Genomic DNA, 22,262 nt, shown 5'->3' with positions numbered 1-22,262 from the left:
TTTATTCCTGTGATGCAAAGCTCCAGTCTTCGGTGTCACATGATCCTTCAGAAATCATTCTGATATGCTGATTTGCTACTAAAGAAACAAGAAACAACTGCTGAAAACAGTTGTGCTGCTTAATATTTTTTGTGGAAAATGTGTTTTTTTTTTCCAGGATACTTTTGACGAATAGAAAGTTCAAAATAATAGCATTTATTTGAAATAGAAATCACTTGTAACATTATAAAATTCTTTACTGGCGTATTTTTAAAAGTGTAAAACAGGTGACACGTGTTTTATTTTGGGGGACTAATTCTCTAAATTTACCTCACGTTTCTAACATACAGTCTATGGTTTCTACACGAGAGCCGCACTCACTCCAGTCCTGCAGGCGGCGGCCGTGAACCACTGAGCGCAAAGACAGCACGGGCTGCACCAGACGAAGTGCACGCAGACAAAGCGGACGTGTGGGTGCGCGACTTCCTTTCTCTTCCGCAGCTCGCGACGCCTCAGCATGGTGAGTGCTCGAACGACTACACAATGTTATAAAAGATCACTTCTTACCCACTTCTCACGTGTAATAGCCGTATTATAACAACGGTTTCCTACGTTTTTAAGCACGATGAATAATATAATGTAGCTTTAGTGGGCCATTTCAGCGTATGTGTATGATAATTTTGTATGCAGTGTTTGCGCATCGTGCGCGAGGCCTGAACACGCACACCGCATTACCACACATTAAAACTATGTAATTATTAAAATACGCATTTGTTTTCTATAACTGTCTAGCCGCCCAAGGATAGTAAGCAGAAGAAAGATGCGGGCAAGGCCAAAAAGGACAAGGATCCCGTTAACAAATCCGGAGGCAAAGCGAAGAAGAAGGTAAAATACTTGGAACTCTAGTGTTTACCTCACGTAAGAGACATGTCAGTCATTTTTAAGTCATTAACTGTGATTTTATGCTGTAATTGTGTGCATGGATTGTAATTTTTGTTCTTGAGTAGAAGTGGTCCAAAGGAAAGGTGAGGGACAAGCTGAACAACCTGGTCCTCTTTGACAAGGCCACATATGATAAACTGTACAAAGAAGTTCCCAACTACAAGCTCATCACACCCGCTGTGGTCTCTGAGAGGCTGAAGATCAGGGGCTCCCTGGCCAGGGCTGCCCTGATGGAGCTGCTCAACAAAGGTGATCATTTGATGCTCTAACAATGATTGTGATTGATTCACAAACTGTTTGAGTACATCACATATGGCAGGGCTTCCAAAAACTTATTTATTTTTTTTGTCAGCCAAACGCCTCATCAAACTGTTAACATTTCAAATCCACTGGCTTTTATTTTGGCAGAAAAGTGGTGAAATTCTGTAAGCTGTTCACAAAAATGCTAGAAATTCTGCAAGTGTGTTTTGAAAAAAAAAGTGAACTTAGCACACATTGCATTCTCTAATGCAGGTCAAAATCAGCACATTCAGAGATGTCTTGAGTTTTATTATGAATCCATTATGGAGTGACATTTTGCGTTTGTCGTTGTCAGGTCTGATCAAGCTGGTGTCCAAGCATAGAGCTCAGGTGATCTACACCAGAAACACCAAGGGCACAGATGAGGTAGCTCCAGAGAAGGAGGCATAATATGGTGATTATCAATTTGGAATATCTCATTTTCATATTTGATGCCATCTGTCAGCTAATGTTGTTTCATCTACTGGTCTCCTATATTGAATGTTTATTCATCTCCCTTTCAGATTGCACCTTGGCTTGAGTTATGGACTTTTGTATAGGTAAATAAACAACCACAAAATGAAACTTGCGTTTGTGCATTTCTTCAACAAAGTGAATATGTACCTACATTGTAAGTGTTTGTACTAGTAGGAATCATTATGCACAATTTTGCAAATGTATATTGTGGTTTATGACAGTAGGATATTATGAATCTGGGGTTTAAGTAACAAAACCAAGCTTAATTTCTCCCAATTAAAACATAGACCAGATCATAATCTGTAATGTATTGCTTTTCTGTGAAGTATAAGACTAAAAATTGGTTATGGTGTTGTATTAAAATGGTAATTTTAGACAAGTAGGCCATTTTCAAATTGTGTTATGCTATACATATTTGCCATAACTTAAACATTTTTCATCTATATTTTTTTTGTTTTTTTTTTGTAACAAAGAACAAATAAGAGGAACATGGCAAGTTTTAATCAAAGCAAGATTATTTTTGCAAATATATCACTTTGATAAACATCTTCAAATCAGCACCTACCATCATTGAAGTTCAGTGTGCTAAAGTTCAGTTGATTTGAGCACAAAGTACTTAATGAGAAACGGGCACAATAGAAGTGACACCATATTTTCATGTTGCCTCTTCATATTTTAATAAGGCTTAAAAGGCAGCAAGACATTAGGAAATGGTGAGGTGATACCCAGTGTAAGACCAAACAAATAACAAGGATCTTTCATGTCATCTACAAAACTGGGGATTTGACATTTGCATTGAGGTCCAACACTAATGCATCAACAAAGTCTTCAATAGTAGGGGTTTTCTGTAGCATTCCTGAGAATCAAAAATACGAGTCTGTGAATATTTACTCTTAAGACTGACAGTTATCGAGGTCTTACAGAAAATGTAATTCTGAGTGGTGTTTTTACCTTGGACCATCAGCACAGGCTCTTTACCGCCTCCATGAGCAAGCATCTCTCTGTGATAATGCTCTCCCATCACTCTGCAAATGACAGTTCATCTCCTTTACTTTTTAAATAGAACAGACACCCTATACAACTACAGATATTTTGTATGTTTTGTTAGGGAACTCACCAGTCACTATAAAACTAAATTTTACATTTATTAAATGTAAACGGAATTAAAAATAAGTATTTCCAGTTGCCATGAGTACCAGTTTGATGTACATTATTTGTGCACTCAGCATCCATCATTATATATATATATATATATATATATATATTATGCATATGATAAAGGTGTTCTAAATGGCATGAGGAGTTGAAATCTCCACACTGACCTGCTGAAGGGGTCCTGTAGAAAGCACTGCCTCCACACCATCGAGGCTACTGCCCTGGACATGAGGTAAGAGTAATATTTTGCACCATAGCCAACCAGGTGACTAAATCTCAGCTGCCAAGCCTACATCATCAGAGAAAATGTAAGATAACCATTTTATTTTTTAAATCGTAGGTCATAGAACAAAAAAATATATGTAATAATTAGACAAAATGTGCAGAATCTGAGATGTGTCCGTGATGCTACCACTCACTGTGTCATGAACATATGGTAACCCGTAAAATTTCTCCTGCACTTCTCTGAGGATGTCAGTGGTTGATCTGTATTGTGGTTTTCCATGATAAACCTGGTCCAAAGCTGCATAGAAAATCTGTAAAGAGAAGCATTGCACCATCCAAAAAAAATGTATCACTAGAAGACTTGATATATAAAGCCTACTGTATCATATTTGTTACGCACATTTTAAGGCCTCTAAATTATCAACATAATCAAAACTTTGATGAAAAACCTATTCTATCTACTACATGCCTTCTGTCGTCTGATTGATAGTTTTTCTTTTACTAAGTAAAAGGCTTTTTAGTTTAATTTACAGTTGTGGTCAAAGTTTTACATACACTTTGCAGTATCAAATTATATTAAATTATCATATTAATTATTTTACCAAAATAAGAGGGATCGTACAAAATGCATGTTATTTTTTTTATTTATTGCTGACCTGAATAAGATATATCACATAACAGGCGTTTACCTATGGTCCACAAGAGAAAATAATAGTTGAATTTATAAAAATTACCCCCTTTCAAAAGTTTACATACGCTTGATTCTTAATACTGTGTTGTTTCCTGGATGATCTACAGCTGTGTTTTTGTTTTGTGATAGTTGTTCATGAGTCCCTTGTTTGTCCTGAACAGTTAAACTGCCTGCTGTTCTTCAGAAAAATCCTTCAGGTCCCACAAATTCTTTGTTTTTCAGCATCTTTTGAGCATTTGATCCCTTTCCAACAATGATGTATGATTTTGAGATTCATCTTTTCACACTGAGGACGGCTGAGCGACTCATACGCAGCTATTACAGAAGGTTCAAAACTCACTGATGCTCCAGAAGGAAACATTAGGTAAAATAATTAACATTTTGCAGACACTGCAAAGTGTATGTACAATTTTGACCACAACTGTAGTTTAGTTTTCAGGTCTCGGTTCACGAGTCTATTTGCTTTGAAATCTTTCCACAATCTTTTGAAGTAAATGTAATATTGTTAGAAATATTTCAAGTATCTACTCAACTATAGTTCACATCCCACAATTACTCCTGACTCATTAAAGCGGACTTTATTCATACCAGCACAATAGATCTCCATCACAGAGCAGTGAAATCTGTTTTTAGTACCTGTAGCTGAGTATCAGCAGCACTACAAACCCTCTTAGACTCACATAAACGGGACACTAGGTTCTCCGGAAGAGGCTGGAGAGAACAAAAAACATGTTACATCAACATGCAGTTCTTCTGATGGGGTTCAGATACATAGAAGATGATCTCTGAAGCAGGTATGTGCACAAACATACCTCTCCAGTCTGATAATGTCGTGCAAACTGGCTCAAAACTCGATAATCTGAGGCAAAATACTCCATCAGAATGGAAGGGACTTCAGCAAAGTCTGTGGAGCACCTGGTTCCTTTATAGATACATAAATCAAATTCAGATCAGTTATTTGTCATGTAAATTCAATTTATGTGTAAACACAAAATAACCCTGAATATTCATTTAACTCTGACCTGTGACGTGCTGATAGAGTGTCCTGCCTAACATGGAGTGCATGGCATGTCCCATCTCATGGAAGAGGTTCTCCACCATAGAGGGGGTGAGCAGAGATGGGGTTCTGCCACTGGGTGGAGGTAAACTCAGCATCAGCACCACAACAGGCAGCTGGTAAACACCATCTTCCCTCAGCCGCCCACCACGGATGGTGAAGTGACAGTCCTGCCATATATGGAAATAGTAGTTTGAATGTACTTATAAAGCAAAAACATTTTTTTAATTTTTCTGAAATATATATATAAATATAAAAACTATATATGTACACACACTACCCTTGATAGCTTGGGGAGTTTTTTAATGTTCTTGAAAGAAATCACTTATATATGGAAGCCTGTTTCTGCTACTGAATTAAAAAAATTGGGACTTTTTATATCACAATTCGAACTTTATATCTTGCAATTCTGAGGAAAAAAGTCTGAACTGCGAGATATATACTCAGAATTGCGAGACATAAAGAGTTTCTATCTCGCAATACTGACTTTTTTTTTTTTTACATCTGCAAGTATATGTCTCACAATTCTGACATTTTTTTCTCATAATTGCAAGTTATAAAGTCCGTATTGCAATAAAAAAAAGTCTGAATTGTGAGATAAAAAGTCACAACTTCCTTTTTTTATTCCGTGGCAGAAACAGGCTTCCACACTTATAAATAAATACAGTAAAACAGTAATGTTGTGAAATATTATTACATTTTAAAAGAACTGTTTTCTATTGTAATATATTTTACATTGTAATTTATTCCTGTGATGCAAAGCTACATTTTCAGCATCATTACTCCAGTCTTTAGTGTCACATGATCCTTCAGAAATCATTCTGATATGCTGATTTGCTGCTCAAAAAATCTTTCTTGTTATTATCATTGCTGAAAACAGTTGTTTCTTAATACTTTTTGTGGAAACTGTGATGGAAAGGTCGAAAGAACAGCATTTATTTAAAATAGAAATCTTTTGTAACATTAGAAATGTCTTTACTGTTACTTTTGATCAATTTAATGCCTCTTTGCTGAATAGAAGTATTAATTTCTGTCCCCAAACTTTTGAAAGTCACTTGTGAGTTATGTATGTGTGTAAGTTCATGTATGTGTGTTTATGTATATCTAATGTAATTATATATCAGCATTGTACAGAATCAGTCAAGAGCAGCCAGCTGTACCTGGTGAGGTTTATCAGGTCTGCGGAAGAAATCACAGTAGATGTATCCCAGAAGTCCCTCTGTTTCATGGACCACAGCCTGTTGGCAGCATAAGAAACAGTAAATACAGCTGCCCATCTGTTTTAATACATCTGTGAGTGATCTACGGAGAGCTGGTCTTGAAAACTGAGCAAACAAAGATGGAGGACAGAATCTTACAAGCTTTCGAACATCTTCACTCCACAGTTCGCCCATCTTCGGCTGCTCCGCTTGAAAATAAACCCCCACAAGCTGCATGAAGAGACGGTTGAGTCCCTCCATGCAAGCGCCCAGAGAGAAGTACGGGCTGTAGATGCTGGGATCAATGTTAAACCTGCAAGTACATGAATGTGTATGAGGATAAACAGGAAGCAGATGGCATATCCAGAGGGATGTATACATGAAAACACCTTACATTTCGGTTCGTATGGCACTGCTGAGGTACGCATGATCCCACGGCATCACTTCCTGACATGTGTAAAACAATATTTAGGAAATCTGTCTGCATTTGTGATGCAAAAAAAAAAAAAAAAGCAAAACAGCATTCACAAAACAAATCCAGAGCAAAAAAATAAACATTTACAGGATTTGTTGTGTGTGTTTTCTTCTTCATCTCTTTCATCATCTTGAAGTCCCTTGATGTTCTGTATTATGACAAACAAACAGAGTAAACATTACAACACATCAAAGACTACCATTCAAAAACAGCAATTAGTGCCAAACATACCTGTCAGAGAGTTTTTCTGTTAGCAGCTTCAAAAACTTCATCACATTCTCTGTAAAACAAATTCGTTTACAAATTCGTTTTCGTTTCTCCTTCGTTTGCAGCTTTTACATAAAAGTAGCTATGAGAACTGTAGCCAGCAGTAGGCCTGTCGCAATAATCAATATATCGACTTATCATGCAATATATGTACATGACCTCAATAATTTTTGGTGATGCAATATATCACCCATTATATTTACTTAAAAATTAATGTCACCATGTTTTGTACATTCCACTTGCGCGGCTGTGTCTTTTGCAGCTTCTCGTACATAACGTGGTGTAGTCATGAGGTGCTAGTTCAAATTTAAGAAATGCTTCTACAAAAAAAAAGTTTAATCTGCATATACAGTATGGTCTTGTTTAGGGATCTGTGCCTTTGTGCATGCGGACATCTGACTGCTAAGTAGTGATTGTGTTTTTCAGCAATAGTGTGCACCCTTAATTTACAGAGAAAAGAAGGTCAGGGAAAAATCTGTAGATGGAAAAATCTCCATACAAGTTCTATGTGCATTTTTCTTTTTTCTAATTTGTTACTTTGCACTTTTTGTTAGAAAATGTTTATTTACTATTTATTCAGGTTTTTTAAGGTATCTAATATTTTGATACTTAATTTCCATGATCTAAATATTCTTAAAAATTTTAAGTTTGTTGTAATTTGGAAGTGTGTAGGCCTTCTTGCATTATTATGCTGTTACATTATGATTATATATTCAGTGGCATAAAATGGTCTTTAAAATGACAATGATATCGCTTATCGCAATTATATCTGGGGCAATATATCGCACAACAAAAAGCTGTTACGGTGACAGGCCTAGCCAGCAGATGACGCTCTGTTTATTTTACCTGGGGTTTTAGCCATTGTTCCTTTCAAAGCCCTGTGTGCAAACGATTCATAGCCCACTAATGTTGCCAGCTCATGTCTACCAGCCAAAAGCTCATCCAGACAAAGCAAGAGACTAGTGTTGGGGTACAGAAAGATTTTATACGCAGCTTCCCGCACCTACCAGAGGGAAGAAAAAAAGGCGCTTACGGAACATGCAAATGAAAGCGAACCTTGCTTAAAAAGCTTGCATAAACAGCCAACAGCATATCACACCACAGGGACGTGATGGATTTATGTGCACCTTTAAGCTCAAGCAACAATCAAAGAGATGGTAACTACATAAACAGAATCATTTGATCACACGCACCAACTCATTAGGAGAGTCAGCATGCAACCCGCCGATCTGAACACGGTTTCCATCTATGGAAAAGCAGTGGCGGATGTGTTCTGGTAGAACTTGCTTATCTATGGCGTTTGGGAGCTGAGAGCCACTCAGAAACTCGTGGTAAAGATCCAGAAGCTTCACATTCAGAGCGACAGCCTTACTCCTCTGAGATGATTCATAAAGAAATATATACATATAAAATCAGTATGATCACATTAAAAAGGGCTTGTATTTTGGGCTTAAAGGATTGTTCTCACCTTCGATTCATCCAGATGTATTCCACTGATCTCAAAATCAAACATGAAGAGCTCTGCCACTCTTCTAAACCAGCAACAGAACCATATGAAAGAAATTCAGCAAGGATGCATTAAACTGATCAAAAGTGATAGTAAAAACATTTATATAGTTTCAAAAAGTTTATATTTTAAATAAATGCTGTTCTTTTGAACTTTCTATTCTTCAAAGAATCTTGAAAAAAATGTATCACTGTTGTATATTAATGTATATTAAGCAGCACAACTGTTTTCAACATGGATAATAATAAGAAATATGTCTTGAGCAGCAATCAGCATATTAGAATGATTTCTGAAGGATCATGTGACACTGAAGACTGGAGTAATGATGCTGAAAATTCAGCTTTAACATTACAGGAATAAATTACCTCATAAGATATATTAAAACTGAAAACAGTTATAATATTTCACAATATTACTGTATTTTTGATCAAGACATTGTTCAAAAACATTAACAAATCTTACCGATTCCAAACGTTTGAACACATATAAACAGTTTTTAGTCTACAGTCGTTTCAGAAATTCATCTTCTCCTGTTCAACTTCACATTTAAATAAAATTTAATAGGATTTTTTAAAGTTCACCTGCCTTGTGTCTGAGTCCAGTGTGGCCAGAACAGCCTCGTTTCCCAGCAAATTCTTCAGGCTCTGACACAAATCGACGTTTGTATTGAGTCTGTAATATACACAAAAATAAAAATAAAACACAAATACTGTTTAACAGAACTGCCAGAACAACCAGATGACAGATACACACATTTCCACAAGAGTTCCAATTTCAACGCAGGTCCTTTCTGCTGCCTCCCGGAACGCAGCATCCGGATGAGCCACTTTGATGAAATCTGCCTGCAAATGAAACACTTGTGAGATTTAACAGACCCCTAACAAGAATCACAGTTTATGTTACGCCAGCTTAATTACATTTACCAGGTCTGCAACTCTGCATAAGCTGTCAGACAGCTGATCAAATGTTTCCACAGTGACGGCACCAGGAGGATGTGTGCAAGCCTTGTGGACCAGAAACTCTGCCTCCCTGAGAGCCTGATGCTGAGCCATCTGGAAACCGGCAGGACCGCTGAGCTCTGGTACTCCAAACAGACCCTGAGAACAGAGAGGAGAGAGACTGACTTTTATTTTACACAGCAAAACAAAGCCTTTCCAGAATGTTTGAACATCCCCCATTAATGTCTTTTCGTAAAGCAAAGAATTTAAAGAGCTTTTTCGTTAAGGCTGATGTATGTACAAGCCCCTTTAAGTCTCTATTATTTGTAATTCCTCCGGGTAACTACAAATGTGGAAATTGCACTCAATGTCAACATACCAGGAGATTGAAATATTTTTCACATCCTAGGACAGGCAAAGATATGTTTATAAAAAAATGTCATCACTTGCAATTCATGTAACGTCATTTATGCTATACGCTGTCCATGTGGAATGCTGTATGTTGGTGAAACATCAAGAGAATTAAGAGCTCGTATATGTGAACACCGTAGCGCCATAAGACGTGGAGACATGAGTAACCCAGTAGCACAACATTTTATAGAATATTCACATTCTATTTGTGAGGTTTTTTTTATTTTGGCGTTGAACAAGTGTGTTCAGTAGGTCGGGGAGGAGATATTGTTGTGAACCGTAAATCCAGGGAGACTTTTTGGATTTTTACTTTAGAAACATTATTTCCCAAAGATCTCAATCAAGAAATTGGTTATGATCTTTTTTTTCCTTTCAATCTTGTTTGGAAGCCACTCCCCTAATTGGCAAAGTAGCACATTTGTTACTGCTGGTCTTGACGTCTGATGAAGGCCTGGATAATGGCCAAACGTTACATGTATTTTAACCAATAAAGTTGGATTTCTTCAAGAGTGAGTGTTGCACCTTTTCTAATTGACAGAGCAAAACAAGGTCATTACAACTGTAGTCATTTGCATGGAAGCCTGTTTCCGCCACTGAATTTTGACTTTTTATATCATAATTCTGACTTTATTTCTCGTAATTCTGAGTTTACATCTCGCAGTTATGACTTTTTCTATTATTTCTGAGTCTACATCTCACAGTTCTGACTTTCATATCGCCCAACTGAGATATAAACTCCCAACTGGGAGATATAAACTCACAAATGCAAGAAATAAAGTCAAAATTGTGACCTTTTTCTTGCAATTTTGAGTTTATATATCTCCCAAATGGGAGTTTAAATCTTGAAATCTCAGAACCGTGACATAAAAAAAAGTCGCAATTACCCCTTATTTATTTATTTTCCGTGGCAGAAACGCGCTTCCATACATTTGCCAATACATAAAAAAAATATTATAATCATAATACACCGTAAGCAATAAAAATATACAAAATTATATAATTAATTTAAAAACACTTTATAAAAATATAAAACTAATAAAATAACTAACTGTAAAATAATTACAATACTAAAAAAAACAAGAAATGCTTTATACAAAATAACAATAATGAATTTAATAGACAGACAGATACGTGTAACTTACCTAAATTATTTTACTGTTAAAGCGTATATTATAATGTATTCTAAAAGTCTCACCACATTTTTCTGTAAAGGCTCAAGTCGTTGGTGCTGAACATTAAATGCTGCTCCGACAGCAGACCATGTGTTGACGCTGCGTCTGTAGAGCGCGAGCGCGTTCGAGCGCTGCAGCAAGAGCCGCGAGCAGCGCATCACTGATCCTCACACACAACACTGTTTAACATTACAGCATAAGCTCCTGAGAAAACTCCCTGTGAGACAACCAGGCCGGATCGGCTCTTGCCAAGTATTATGCAAACATAATTAATTAACTAAAGTTTGCCAGCGTGTAAATCTGCAGAGAGCCGCTGTGGATTTCACCTCTCATGTGAAAACGCCAGAGACGATTTAACTTCAGCACTTTCTATAATCAACAATGAAAACGTGAAAAAGCTTTAGTTAAGAAAATATCATCCAGAAATTTATGTTATATTTATATGTTTCAGAAATGCGCTACGTTATGTTTAGCAATGTTGTGGTTAATTGGGGTTTGTTCATACACTAACGAAACTGCGCGGACGTTGGGTAAATAGTGTGTGACGTCAAGCTCAGAGTAAATAAAACCATCCAAAGCCGCAACCAAAAGGTCGCTCTGACCTTGTTCTTCATTAATACACAGGCGAAAATGTTTCACACGAAGGTTAAGCTTTGTTGTTTAAGTTAATGGCCGGTTTATTCAGTCATCTGTGGAATTAATGTTGGTTTAAAATCGGAAAATGAATAGATCACGTGTCACATACTGGCCAAAGACTTTTAAATTAAATAATTGAATTTTTTTTTAAAGTTTGATCTACCAAATCAAACATTCAAATTGTATGCTCTTCAGCTGATCTGGCAAATGCCTTGAGACATTTTTTTTCATGTTTTATCTTGTGGGTCAGATAGGTTTGTTTTTCATCTCTTTCATCAAATGTTCATAAGGGCGCATTAGCTTTACAAACCTACATTAGAAATAGCAGGAGTGTGGCACTAAACACAAAACTCAGACACTCCTTTGACTTAAGCTGAAGTGTGTTAGAATATAAACAAAAACCCTTATGGCAAACATTTTCTAGGTCATCACAGTCAGAGAGAGTTTGGGTGGGGGTTGGGGTTAAGATCACATATGGTGGGCAACAGCTCATCCATTAATCTTATAAGGCATATTCTCTGTTTTCGTGTGGGAACCGAAACAGAGTGACTGTTGATGTCACTTCCTGTGCCAGCAGGTGCCGTTTATGAGCTTGGATCCATCTGCCTCACATCAGGGGCAAGTTCAAGCTCAAACCGGTGCGCAACGTTTTGCGAATACTCACAATAAAAATAATAAGGCCATATAGATCATAACACAGTCTCGGAGGTAAGAAGTGGATTATCCTTCACCTGAAATGTTTGTCTTTTCATCCTGAAATGCGAGGCAAATGTTGGATCACAATATTAGGAACCACAGTTTCCACAAATCCCTTCACTCGGTTGGGATGTTCTCTTTTATTCTGGAAGGCAAGGGCAGTGACTGTAACATCGAGCGTATTTAAATCAGGCTCCGAAAATTCTTCAAAAAGAACACAAAAATGGCCTTCTCAGCTGCCATAGTTGCAACTCGTGCGTCATCAGAACGGAGTGTTCAACGCACCACCGTTTCCGTTTAAAAAACGTTTTGCACCGTTTTGTCGGGGCTGAACGCAGCCCTGATTTGCCATTTAAGATACTCACATCGACTAATAACATGTAAATGTGAATGATTTTATATGTGTGCATATTCATCTGTCATAAAGTATAAGAAATAGACCAGTCATAGATATCAAAGTTGTTGGCATTGCATTTAAATCCTTGCACATAATAAAAACAGTCAGAGAACTGTCAGATCCATTGAAATACAATCTGAAATGTTCTTGGAGGAAACTGAAAAAGCAAATCTTCAAATACATTTTGTCAAATGATTACTCACCATACCAAAGAAATGTGATTTTAGCTATAAAATGACTTATTTTGACATAAAATAACAAAGACATGTTAATTACTTTTGAAAAGTACATAAGCGACATACAGCTGAATAAATGTGTTTTTACCTGGATCCTAAATTAACTAGATTTAGTTCAAACCATTGAAACTAATTCCTAGACAGCTAGTCATGAAAAAAGTAGAAAAAAGTGTGAATTATGCACAAAAATCAAAATATAGACTAACTAAAAGTTATATAGTATTAACGTACAATTTTTGGGCACATAATACCATTTCTATGTACTACTGTTTTTTTTATATATATATTCTGTTCTGTTTTCTCTCATTTTATTTTAGAGCTATAGTAAAACTGAAAGTTTTAATTATATATATATAATTTTCTCTCTCTCTCTCTATATATATAGTTTTTATGAACTTTTAATGTTATTTTAGTACACTGAGTCAAACTACATGAAAATGAGAAATGTTTCCTTGGCAACCAGCTAAAATAAAAAAATTAAAATTATTTTTAATTTCAGTTAACATTTGTTTTATTTCAAGTAACAACTCTATGGTTTTAGTTTCAGTTAACTGTAATAACCCTAAGTAATACAATGGTATTTTTTTTTAAACATACCGTGGAACATGCAGAACAAATTGCAGCATTTGAAATTGCAGAAACCTCATCTCATTTTAATCACCCAGTTCATTTAAAGGCACAGTATGTAATATTTTTTTATTAAAATATCCAAAAACCACTAGAACAGTGTTATATATTTTGCTGACTTGTGTACTTACATTATCCCAAATGTTTCGAAGAATGTTTAAATCCAGAGAAATAAGCAATTTTAACTAGCTACACGGAGCGTGTCCATAGTGTCAGTGTGTCGCCTGCCAATGACGTCATAACCCCTCGATTTCCGGTTTTGTTTTGTAGAAAACATGGAAACACCAAAGACGCTTTAATATGCTGTGCGTTTTATTAGACCGGTGACGACCGCACAGAGTAGCATTATAACAGAACTTTCAAATGTATCTAGTATGATAAAACAGCGCTGTTCTTTCCCCCCACATACGCACGACCGGAAGGAGCGGAAGCAGTCGACTGTGGCATAATAAAAGCTCCGCTGCTTTCGAGCCGTGTGTCGCGCTCGTTCAGCGGCCTCGTTTCACTTCGACAGCTTTCAGCCTCACCCTGCTTCATTCTACTACGTTAATAAATCATTAGCTCATCCATGAACATGATTTCTGCCCGAGTCCCGTCGGATTGCGTCGGCTGTGGGGATGAAGACGACAACTCCCATGATTCCACACTCAGTCACGCCATCATCAAACTACACCTTTGCTTCTGTTTATTTTGAATATGCGCCCGCTAGCGGCCAAAAATTACATATTGCGCCTTTAATATATCAATCTTTTAAAACAATGCAAGTATAATTACACCTACAGTAATGAATGTAACTTCAAAATCAAAGGGAGAACAGGGTATCACAACTGATTTTTTTATTGTCTTGTACCATAACACACAGAGATACATCTATAAACAATGATCAAAAGAAACTGTACATTTATACTTGATATCTAAGTCCCACAGAAATACTGCTACTGCTGGTCAGAACGCTTTACAACTAAAGAGTTTTTACACGTAATCACTCATTCGTCTCAAATTTTCCATTTTAATAATGCGTTTGGATATTAAAGAATCGCTGGCTTTGTGGAGATATTCATCCCACGTCTGCCACTGGTACCATAACACAAACTGGACTTAAAGCCCCAAAAATCTTTTTCACAGCAGTTTTACAAATTTATTGTGGTACTATCACAGAAGAGACAAAATCAATACACACGAATCACAGGCCTGACATGAACTCCAGTACTAGAGAATATGTTTATTTAGCAGAAATGATTATGGAGAACTGCAGTTAACATATGGAACACAGCTTACAAACGTTCTACAAGTAATCTTTCGCCTTATAAACAATGAGTTATTTGCCCACCCCTCCCTCCCTCCCTCCCCAAACACACATTACAGGTTACACACACACACACAAAAAAAGCAAAATCCCTCATAGAGCCAATGGAATGTTAGTCATTCAGACAAGCTCGGTAAGATGTCCAGCTGTCTGTGTAAACGACATGCCTGCAACCTTCCCCTCTACCTCGCACTTTGAAAGCGAGAGCAGAGAGCCTGTCGACATTTACGATGACGGTAGTTTTTTCTGCCCAATGTAAAAACGCTGGATATGATGAGATCACTTTCAAAATGTTTCTTTTCTTCCATAAAAAATGTGTCTCTACAATCAAACTACTAAAAAACCTGCCTTTAGAAAAGAGTAGATAAAAATATTCCCCTGAATTGTACAAGAAAAGAGGTACAGGGAGTGCTGGTAAAAGATGAGACCTCAGCAAAGTTATTCCCCGTCTTCTCCCTTCTTGTCGGCGTCTTCTGTTGCCGATGCCTGAAAAAACATAATTGGCGTTAGATTACATAGAAAGACCAAAAATAATTTTAGGTTTTATATGTACGATTTGCCAGTATATGACTGTTACCTCTCCGTCAGCTTTTGTTTCTCCGTTTTCTGCGGGCACCTCCTCTTTCTTCTCCTCCTCCTTGGGCTCCTTTGTTTTCTTAGGCTTGGCAGTCACCTTCTACAATGTGTTAAATACATTTTTTATATTATTGCCAAGTTATAATTTATAACTTCATCTAGGTTTTTAGCATTCTTCTTAATTAAAGAGTTTTGTTACCTTTGGCTTAGGCGCTGCCTTTGTGGGTGCAGGTTTCTAAAAAGGAAAACGTTATAATACATCAATTAGTAAATAAAGAATATAAATAATTGCCATATCTGTTGAATGAATGAGAACTGTATATAAAAGTAAAACATGAATACTCACGTTTACCAACCTCTCCGACCTTCTTTTAGGCTGCAAAGTAATAAGTTTAAAACATGTACCTTATTTTGATGCAATAAAATATTTATTTTATTATTAAACTTTATTTCTATGCAATAAGGAGTGAGATCTGCTTACCTCAGTGACTTCAGTATCATTGTTCGCCTATGGGGAAAAAAGAGAAAGTATTACTCTCAAGTCCATCAGTGTAATTTATAACAGATGCATCTGTATAGCACAAGTTACATGTAGAAAATGGCAAAATGTATTAGCTAAAACAGTCTAGCTCATCAGGTCGGGATGGGAATTGTTCAAATTTCTTTTATTTTGATTCCGATTCCTCTTTAATAATTCTTTTAGTACTTTTGAGAAACATAACATTGAGAATATTTCTTCAAATGAGATAATAACAGAACAGATATAATAAATCCTAAATACATTTAATACAACTGCAAAAGATGTTTATAGACTTTTTAATGACTTTTCATAGTTTTAGAGGCCAGCCAATAATTGGTTAAAATACCAAAACAACCAAACCACGTGGTACAAAATCGCCTTCACTGATTTATTTTAATAAAACATTACTTATTAAAAATGAATAAAACTACGTTGACATGAATAACCAGTCAGTACTACAATAATTTACGCGAGCCTTTAGTACAACATAACACAGAAACAGTTCGTGATTCCTTTCCAGGCAGACATGACCAAAGTAAATAACTTGTGGTTTCATAAGTGAATCAGTTTTCATCAACTGTGAATTTAGTAACCGCTTTAATTGATTCATAAGATTCATTAGAAAGGGGCTAATAAAAACCATTCCATAGGGAACTGGAATAATCGAGTTGTATATTATTGATTCACTAAGAATGAGTCGGCTCATTCGAGTCATTCGTTCGAGAACCGGACTACACTGTTCGCCACGTATGGTTTTGATCATTATTAAAAAGAATCGGATCATTTGAGTCATTCGCTCGGGATTCGAACATGGTTGCTCTACGTTTCGTACTGTTTGTGGATTATTTATAAACGACTCCCAAACACACAGCCAGTAATTAATAAGTGTTTATGTCCTGCCTCCGTTCTCCAATACTGTGCTGCTCGGTCCGTTTTTATTGCAGTCTTGCGCGCACCGCCCCCCTTCATGCACACCGTCTCATTCAACGCTGATTAATGGAGATTTGCTCTCGCCACCCCACTCCATGACATTCCCGCCATTCGCTTTCAAATACAACATCCCGAGGTGCACAGCCGCGAGAAGAAGAAAAAAAAAACACTACAGAATATACCAGAATAATAGGAAACACCAAACAGTGGCGCTATGATGTGCAAGAATACCGCCATTGCATAATCTGGCACTTGCACGATCAAATATATCGAGACGCAATCGTGCACTAAAGCCCTAATGCACGAATTTAATCCCTAATGCACGACTATGAGCTGCAGGATAAAATATTGCACCGTCTGTCACCGTGTTTTCAGACCCACAGCGAGGTTAAATCATCAGGGTTAAGCGTAAGGGCAGCCATGACACTAAAAAAAACCTGAGCCTTTACAAAGACATTTACGTGCAATTTTAGCCAACCCTACTAAAAACAAAAACTGCATGTGATAGATAAATTCATAAATATCCCATGCAACGATCTGATTTGATGTCCTGCGCGCGACAGCCTTTAGATCGCCCGACTGTATAAGCTGCACATAAACGAAAACTAATATCGTTACACCCCCTTTGTCTGATGTCGACAGGGACTTCGTCTATTTGTAAACAAAAACACGACACATGCACACACAAATTATATTCTACATCCGCGCATGCATAAAAATTAAGCATGGGTTTTAATCAACTCTGATGGAGAAAAAAATCTCAGTCGCGCGCTCTCAAATCAAAACGCGTTTATTAAAACACGAATATGCAAACAAAAATGCACGAATACTGCTGCAATTGGATAAAAAAATAAGCACATTTGCATGCAAAGTGCACTATTGCACATGCACTATTCTTTTGATTCCTCTTTTGCTTTTTTTATACTGCATGTTCTATTAAAGATGGTGCCTCGATAAATTAGGAAACCAATGCGCTACTTACTTTGCTCCTTTTAGGCATGGCTGTGGGTTTGTACAACACGCAAAAATCAAAGCGGTTAAAAATGCAAGATGCACGGATTTAACGCTGAAAAACAGTCGACACTGTGTGCTGAGCTCGGTTAAAGATTCACACAGTAGGTTTGAGCACAGTATAGGAACACGTTAACGCTCGTCCGAAACAAAAACCTGCTCAAACCGGATTGGATCCTCCTCCACCTCCTTCTTCCCTATTCAATTCATCACAGGCCCACCTGACAGCGAATTTTCGACTCCCACTATGGCGAAGCCCCAATCTTATGAATATTAATGAACATTGATGACACGACCTGGCAACCTTCCGTGAGCGTCCAGTCACTTACCTTGATTAATATTCACGAGCCAAGCCATACTGATAGTAGGATTCGCTCATTGGCCAGCAGACTAGCGTCCCCTTGCCAACGACTGCCTTTAAGCCAATCAGAATGAACGCAATTTTGCTCATTTAATATTCATAAGCCACGTCTTCACCATAGTAGGATTATCAAATCCGTCTCTCCGCCTCCTGCTCCCGGTGATTGGCCTGCGAAGACTCATGCACATTTTCAAATCATAGCAAGATACCCGTGTGGACACTTTTGCATGCCAATCAGTTGGTATATAATTTGTTTTTGCAATAACTTTGAGCTAGTGAAGGGAGATTTTGTTGGTTCTGTTGTCGATTTAAAATGTTAAGAAAATCCCGAGTCATATTCCCATCTTTAATTTCCATGCGATTAGATCATAAATGTTGCGCAATCTAAGGCTTTTCGTTTTTTTTCTATGGTTTCCAGATGTGTGCGAGTTATTTTAGGAGCCGGATTTAAAAGGGACCTCTGAGCTGTCGGGCTTTTAAAGCCCCGCGTGCGTGCAAAGGTTTTGCAGGAGAAAATGGCGCCAGCAAACATTTGACTTGTGTCACACCAACAAAATGTTGCCGTTGCTGAAATCTACAGCGCAAATATGATGCAAAATGAATGAAGCTGCAGCTCCTGTGCCAGTTTTCATTATTTTGTGTAGGTGTTTTGTTTTTGCTTTTAGTGTTAAAATGCTTTAAATATTAATAAGTGAAAAAATCCATGTTATTAAAAAATATATATCTTATAAAGTATCTTATAACATTATGTTAACACTTGGATTTATAAATATAACAGAACATCATGCCAAAATGGAAATATTAAAACCAGAACATAGCATTTTGACAAATAATAACAAAAATAATAGTAATGATAATGATATATTCGTAAGGAAAACCTGAGAAAGGTAGTGGACATTTAAAAAATAAATAGCAAAAATACATGGAAATTTCTATAGTTATTGTAAAAAGGTAGAATCAGAATGCTGAATATTTGGCCACATTTAAATCTTTTGGGAGACTTTTGTGTAGATTTATTAAGTAGTAATTATATAGTATAGTATCCCAGATAGCACACATAGCCTACATCTGCAAGATCGCTTCATCTGGAAAGCATCTGCTGTGTACAAACATCTGATATATGTCTTTTAGATGTCAGTTTTACATACATTCTAAATCATAAACATCTTAAAGAAATCTTCTAAATGTCTATTTGACATCTAATAGGAAACGTCCTATAGACGCATTGCAGATGAGCAAACACTAAAAAATATGTCTTGCAGACATATTGCAGATGTAACTAAATATAATAATATTTTTGTATACAAATAGACTTCTCCGTGATGTATATGTGCTTTCAGGGATATTAAGTAGTATGTTGTATATTACATTTACATTTAGCAGATGCTTTTAATGATATGCAAGTGCTAAGTCTCAGTTAGCTTAATGCAGTACACGTAGCAAGTTTTTTGCAGGAACTGGAACACGCTGTCGTATACGCCGATCCAGAGCATCCCAAACATGCTCAATGGGTGACATGTCCGGTGAGTATGCTGGCCATGCAAGAACTGGGATGTTTTCAGCACATTGGTTTCAGCAAAGAACATTTTCTTATCAAGTACCATATTTTTGCTATATAATGTTCTTGAGTTTGCTACGATTCTTTTGAGGTTAAAAAAGTCTTGATGTTACACTACAGGTTCTTCTTGTGAAGATCTCCTGGTTTCTCCAAAGCACCAGTAAATGGTTGGTTTTCAATAAATATCGTATAAAAAGTGATTTGTGGAACTTAAAAATATCTCATAAGGCATAAGTGGAATGTTTATGTCTAAGGTTCCCCTTTCTAGGGCTCCTGTAGTTTCCTAGTCCACATCATCATGAAAATCAGTCATGTCTTTAACTACATTGCTATCTCCTTATCCAGACCCTTGCAATTTCACAACCACTACCAGCAACTCCCTCCTCGCCGGTCCCCTCCCCCATGAAGTTCTCCCATGTCTGTATGTTCCTGCAGGACTGGGATGGGGGGTGGGTGTAGTAGGTGTGGCCACTGAGTTTCAGATAACAGGTCACAATTGAAGACTGTTGCTATCCTTAAACTTCAGTTAAGACAGGAAGGAAAGGGGCACTGAAGTGATCAAAGCCATGCTTGATTACAAAGCTGCTAACTAAACATACATGTGAGGGTGAGATAATTGTGCATGTGTGATCACGTCACTGAGAAAACACATAACACAAGTGTACAATGAGGTCCTAACAACTCATGAGCACCATCTGAATGTCCTCAGTGTTTGCTTTATTTCACATGCTAAACACCAACGTGCTGCCAATCTCTATGTGCGTTTACTTACAAAGAATTCCAGAAGAATTCCAATGTTTCTAAGGACAATCAAACCATAGAATTTTAGTAGCGTATTAATATAAATGTGACAAAACTGAAAACACTGCATGATGTTGCTATGCAAATGCAATGGTATTCTGAATGGATTTAGTGTTTTTCTTTGTGGTGGCTAGGGTGCTTTGGGGCTGGTTGCATAAAAGGTCTTAAAAGGTAGTCATCTAATTTTTTTCTTATTCTTTTTTTTTTAGTCTAAGTTTAATCCAAAAATAAGACTGATTACCCCTTGGCTAACTGCTAGTTGGTCAGACTAGTTCTTAAGACACTGTCTTAACATAGAGGCTAAGTTAACTGGCCCCTGTTTGGGTTCTAGGGTGTTACTATGCATTTGCTAGGGTGTGAGTGGTTTTAGTGTGTTATGTGGTTGTTGAGGTGTTCTTGGTGGTTTTAGGGCGTTGTTATGCATTTGCTAGGGTGTAAGGGGTTTTTAGTATGTTGTGGAGGTGTTCTGGGTTGTTTATTGGGTGTTTTGCATTTGCTTGGGAATTCTGAGTGGGTTTCATGTGTTGCTGTTCAGTTGTTAGGGTGTGCTTTTTAGAATGTTGCTTTTGTGGTTACTAGGGCGTTGCTATGCATTTGCTATGGTGTTCTGTTTTGTAATTCAAGTGTTTGTAGCTATGTGATTGCTAGGGCATTGCTATGCATTTGCTTGGATTTTCTGAGTGGGTTTAGTGTGTTTCTGTGTGGTTGCTATGGTGTTCGTGGAGGTTTCTAGGTTGTTGCTATGACTTTGCTAGGGAGTTCTGAGAAGCCTAGTTGTAGTGCATTGCTATGCAGTTGTTAGGATGTTTTGGGTGGTTGATAGGATATAACTATGGATACAAAAAAGAATTCAAAGGCTTTATCAATGCCTAGAAACACAGTAAAGTCTATTATTAAGAAGAGGAAGGTATTTGGTACAACACAGACCCTCACTGGATCAGGACGTCGCTCCAAATTGGATGAAAGAGCAAGAGGAAACTAATCAGAGAGGCAACCAAGAGGCTTACAGCAACTCTGAAGCAGCTGCAGAAATGTATGACAAAGAGTGGTCATTGTATGTACTAACAATATCAAGGGCTTACATTGACTTACAAATATACATAACAGCTACAAGTGTATGCACTACTTGCTTTATGCAAGCACTATATTTTATATAATATTTATTTATAGAATAAATCAGTGTTTCCCAACCGGGGTGCCGTGTTACACGGCACCCCTGCTCTCGACAGACGGCACCCCGGTTGGGAAACACTGGGATAAATCACTATACAGGATTTACCCTATTATACTTTATCAACACGAATTGATAGGTGAAAAAACAAACAGCCACCCACAAATAGTCTATATACTGATGCTCATGACAAGAATAGCATGTATAGTTATCTTTATTGAAGTGAATTCGGTTTAAATCGCCGTCATGCATGAATGAATGAATGAATGATATTTTTGCAGTTTTACACATAATAATCCACGATGATCACATTACACAAAACTGAAATTGCACATCAAAATAACACAGTCAATATTTTTTGAGACCCCCCAAAAGTTCACAAATCACGTTTTCAGGGGAGCCCATGTCTTATTAAGGGGAGCGGAGCTCACCCTAGCTCCCCTGTAGTTCGCACCCTGATTTGGCCTCAACACCAAACGATATCTCTGGCGAAAATCCAATACCGCTGGTGTTTCTCTACAGCAGGGACTGGAGCAATTGTCAGGATAGAAGGAAAAATGGATGGGGCAAAATACAGTTAAATTCTTGAGGAAAATCAGCAGCCCTCTGCCAGAAAGTTGTCTATGGGAAGAAGGTTTACCTTCCAACATGACAATGACCCA

The 22,262-nt window shown here is 37.2% G+C and overlaps 3 protein-coding genes across 5 annotated transcripts; 1 reads left to right on the top strand and 2 right to left on the bottom strand.

The window, feature by feature from the left end:
* Window positions 1-399: 399 nt before the first annotated feature.
* LOC107679519 (40S ribosomal protein S25-like) lies at window positions 400-1,785 on the top strand. The gene is made up of 5 exons (XM_016475095.1): window positions 400-499; window positions 772-864; window positions 987-1,170; window positions 1,517-1,615; window positions 1,725-1,785. The coding sequence occupies exons 1-4, from the start codon at window positions 497-499 to the stop codon at window positions 1,609-1,611; spliced, it is 375 nt and encodes a 124-aa protein (XP_016330581.1). The 5' UTR covers window positions 400-496; the 3' UTR covers window positions 1,612-1,615; window positions 1,725-1,785.
* Window positions 1,786-2,286: 501 nt separating this feature from the next.
* Window positions 2,287-11,113, bottom strand: mipepb (mitochondrial intermediate peptidase b). 3 transcript variants are annotated; one of them, XM_016475093.1, is made up of 19 exons: window positions 10,798-11,113; window positions 9,177-9,350; window positions 9,007-9,095; window positions 8,839-8,925; window positions 8,215-8,278; window positions 7,940-8,122; window positions 7,593-7,749; window positions 6,711-6,759; window positions 6,567-6,627; window positions 6,399-6,451; window positions 6,164-6,317; window positions 5,966-6,043; window positions 4,771-4,975; window positions 4,561-4,670; window positions 4,385-4,459; window positions 3,252-3,368; window positions 3,000-3,121; window positions 2,629-2,702; window positions 2,287-2,533 (listed from the first exon to the last, which is right to left on the bottom strand). In XM_016475093.1, exons 1-19 carry the CDS (start codon window positions 10,930-10,932, stop codon window positions 2,445-2,447), a joined length of 2,076 nt encoding a protein of 691 aa, XP_016330579.1. In that variant the 5' UTR covers window positions 10,933-11,113; the 3' UTR covers window positions 2,287-2,444. The 3 variants fall into 3 exon arrangements, 2 of the variants coding, with proteins under 2 accessions (XP_016330579.1, XP_016330580.1); XM_016475094.1 differs by lacking the exons at window positions 2,287-2,533; window positions 2,629-2,702 and having other exon boundaries at window positions 3,016-3,121; window positions 4,429-4,461; window positions 4,565-4,670; XR_001633062.1 differs by lacking the exons at window positions 2,287-2,533; window positions 2,629-2,702 and having other exon boundaries at window positions 3,041-3,121; window positions 4,429-4,459.
* Window positions 11,114-14,185: 3,072 nt separating this feature from the next.
* hmgn1b (high mobility group nucleosome binding domain 1b) lies at window positions 14,186-17,928 on the bottom strand. Its single transcript, XM_016475096.1, has 6 exons — window positions 17,681-17,928; window positions 15,730-15,756; window positions 15,595-15,624; window positions 15,448-15,483; window positions 15,250-15,348; window positions 14,186-15,158 (listed from the first exon to the last, which is right to left on the bottom strand). Exons 1-6 carry the CDS (start codon window positions 17,696-17,698, stop codon window positions 15,111-15,113), a joined length of 258 nt encoding a protein of 85 aa, XP_016330582.1. The 5' UTR covers window positions 17,699-17,928; the 3' UTR covers window positions 14,186-15,110.
* Between the last annotated feature and the right edge of the window lie 4,334 nt (window positions 17,929-22,262).

The sequence above is a fragment of the Sinocyclocheilus anshuiensis genome, unplaced genomic scaffold, assembly GCF_001515605.1.
Source record: "Sinocyclocheilus anshuiensis isolate Anshui unplaced genomic scaffold, SAMN03320099.WGS_v1.1 scaffold2218, whole genome shotgun sequence".
Taxonomy (NCBI): Eukaryota; Metazoa; Chordata; class Actinopteri; order Cypriniformes; family Cyprinidae; genus Sinocyclocheilus; species Sinocyclocheilus anshuiensis.
Note: the sequence above shows the minus strand (reverse complement) of the source record. Positions and strands in the feature narration are given on the sequence as shown.

Excerpts from the sequence above, each read along its gene's own strand:
- LOC107679519 (XM_016475095.1), top strand. Across the intron at positions 865-986 it reads GAGGCAAAGCGAAGAAGAAG|AAGTGGTCCAAAGGAAAGGT; the intron begins GTAAAATACTTG and ends GTTCTTGAGTAG. Across the intron at positions 1,171-1,516 it reads GATGGAGCTGCTCAACAAAG|GTCTGATCAAGCTGGTGTCC; the intron begins GTGATCATTTGA and ends TGTCGTTGTCAG.
- mipepb (XM_016475093.1), bottom strand. The coding sequence starts at position 10,932 with ATGCGCTGCTCGCGGCTCTTGCTGCAGCGCTCGAACGCGCTCGCGCTC. Across the intron at positions 8,279-8,838 it reads ACACTGGACTCAGACACAAG|AAGAGTGGCAGAGCTCTTCA; the intron begins GCAGGTGAACTT and ends TTGCTGGTTTAG. Across the intron at positions 6,044-6,163 it reads GTGAAGATGTTCGAAAGCTT|GCTGTGGTCCATGAAACAGA; the intron begins GTAAGATTCTGT and ends TGCTGCCAACAG.
- hmgn1b (XM_016475096.1), bottom strand. Across the intron at positions 15,484-15,594 it reads GGTCGGAGAGGTTGGTAAAC|AAACCTGCACCCACAAAGGC; the intron begins GTGAGTATTCAT and ends TTTCCTTTTTAG. Across the intron at positions 15,159-15,249 it reads AAACAAAAGCTGACGGAGAG|GCATCGGCAACAGAAGACGC; the intron begins GTAACAGTCATA and ends ATGTTTTTTCAG.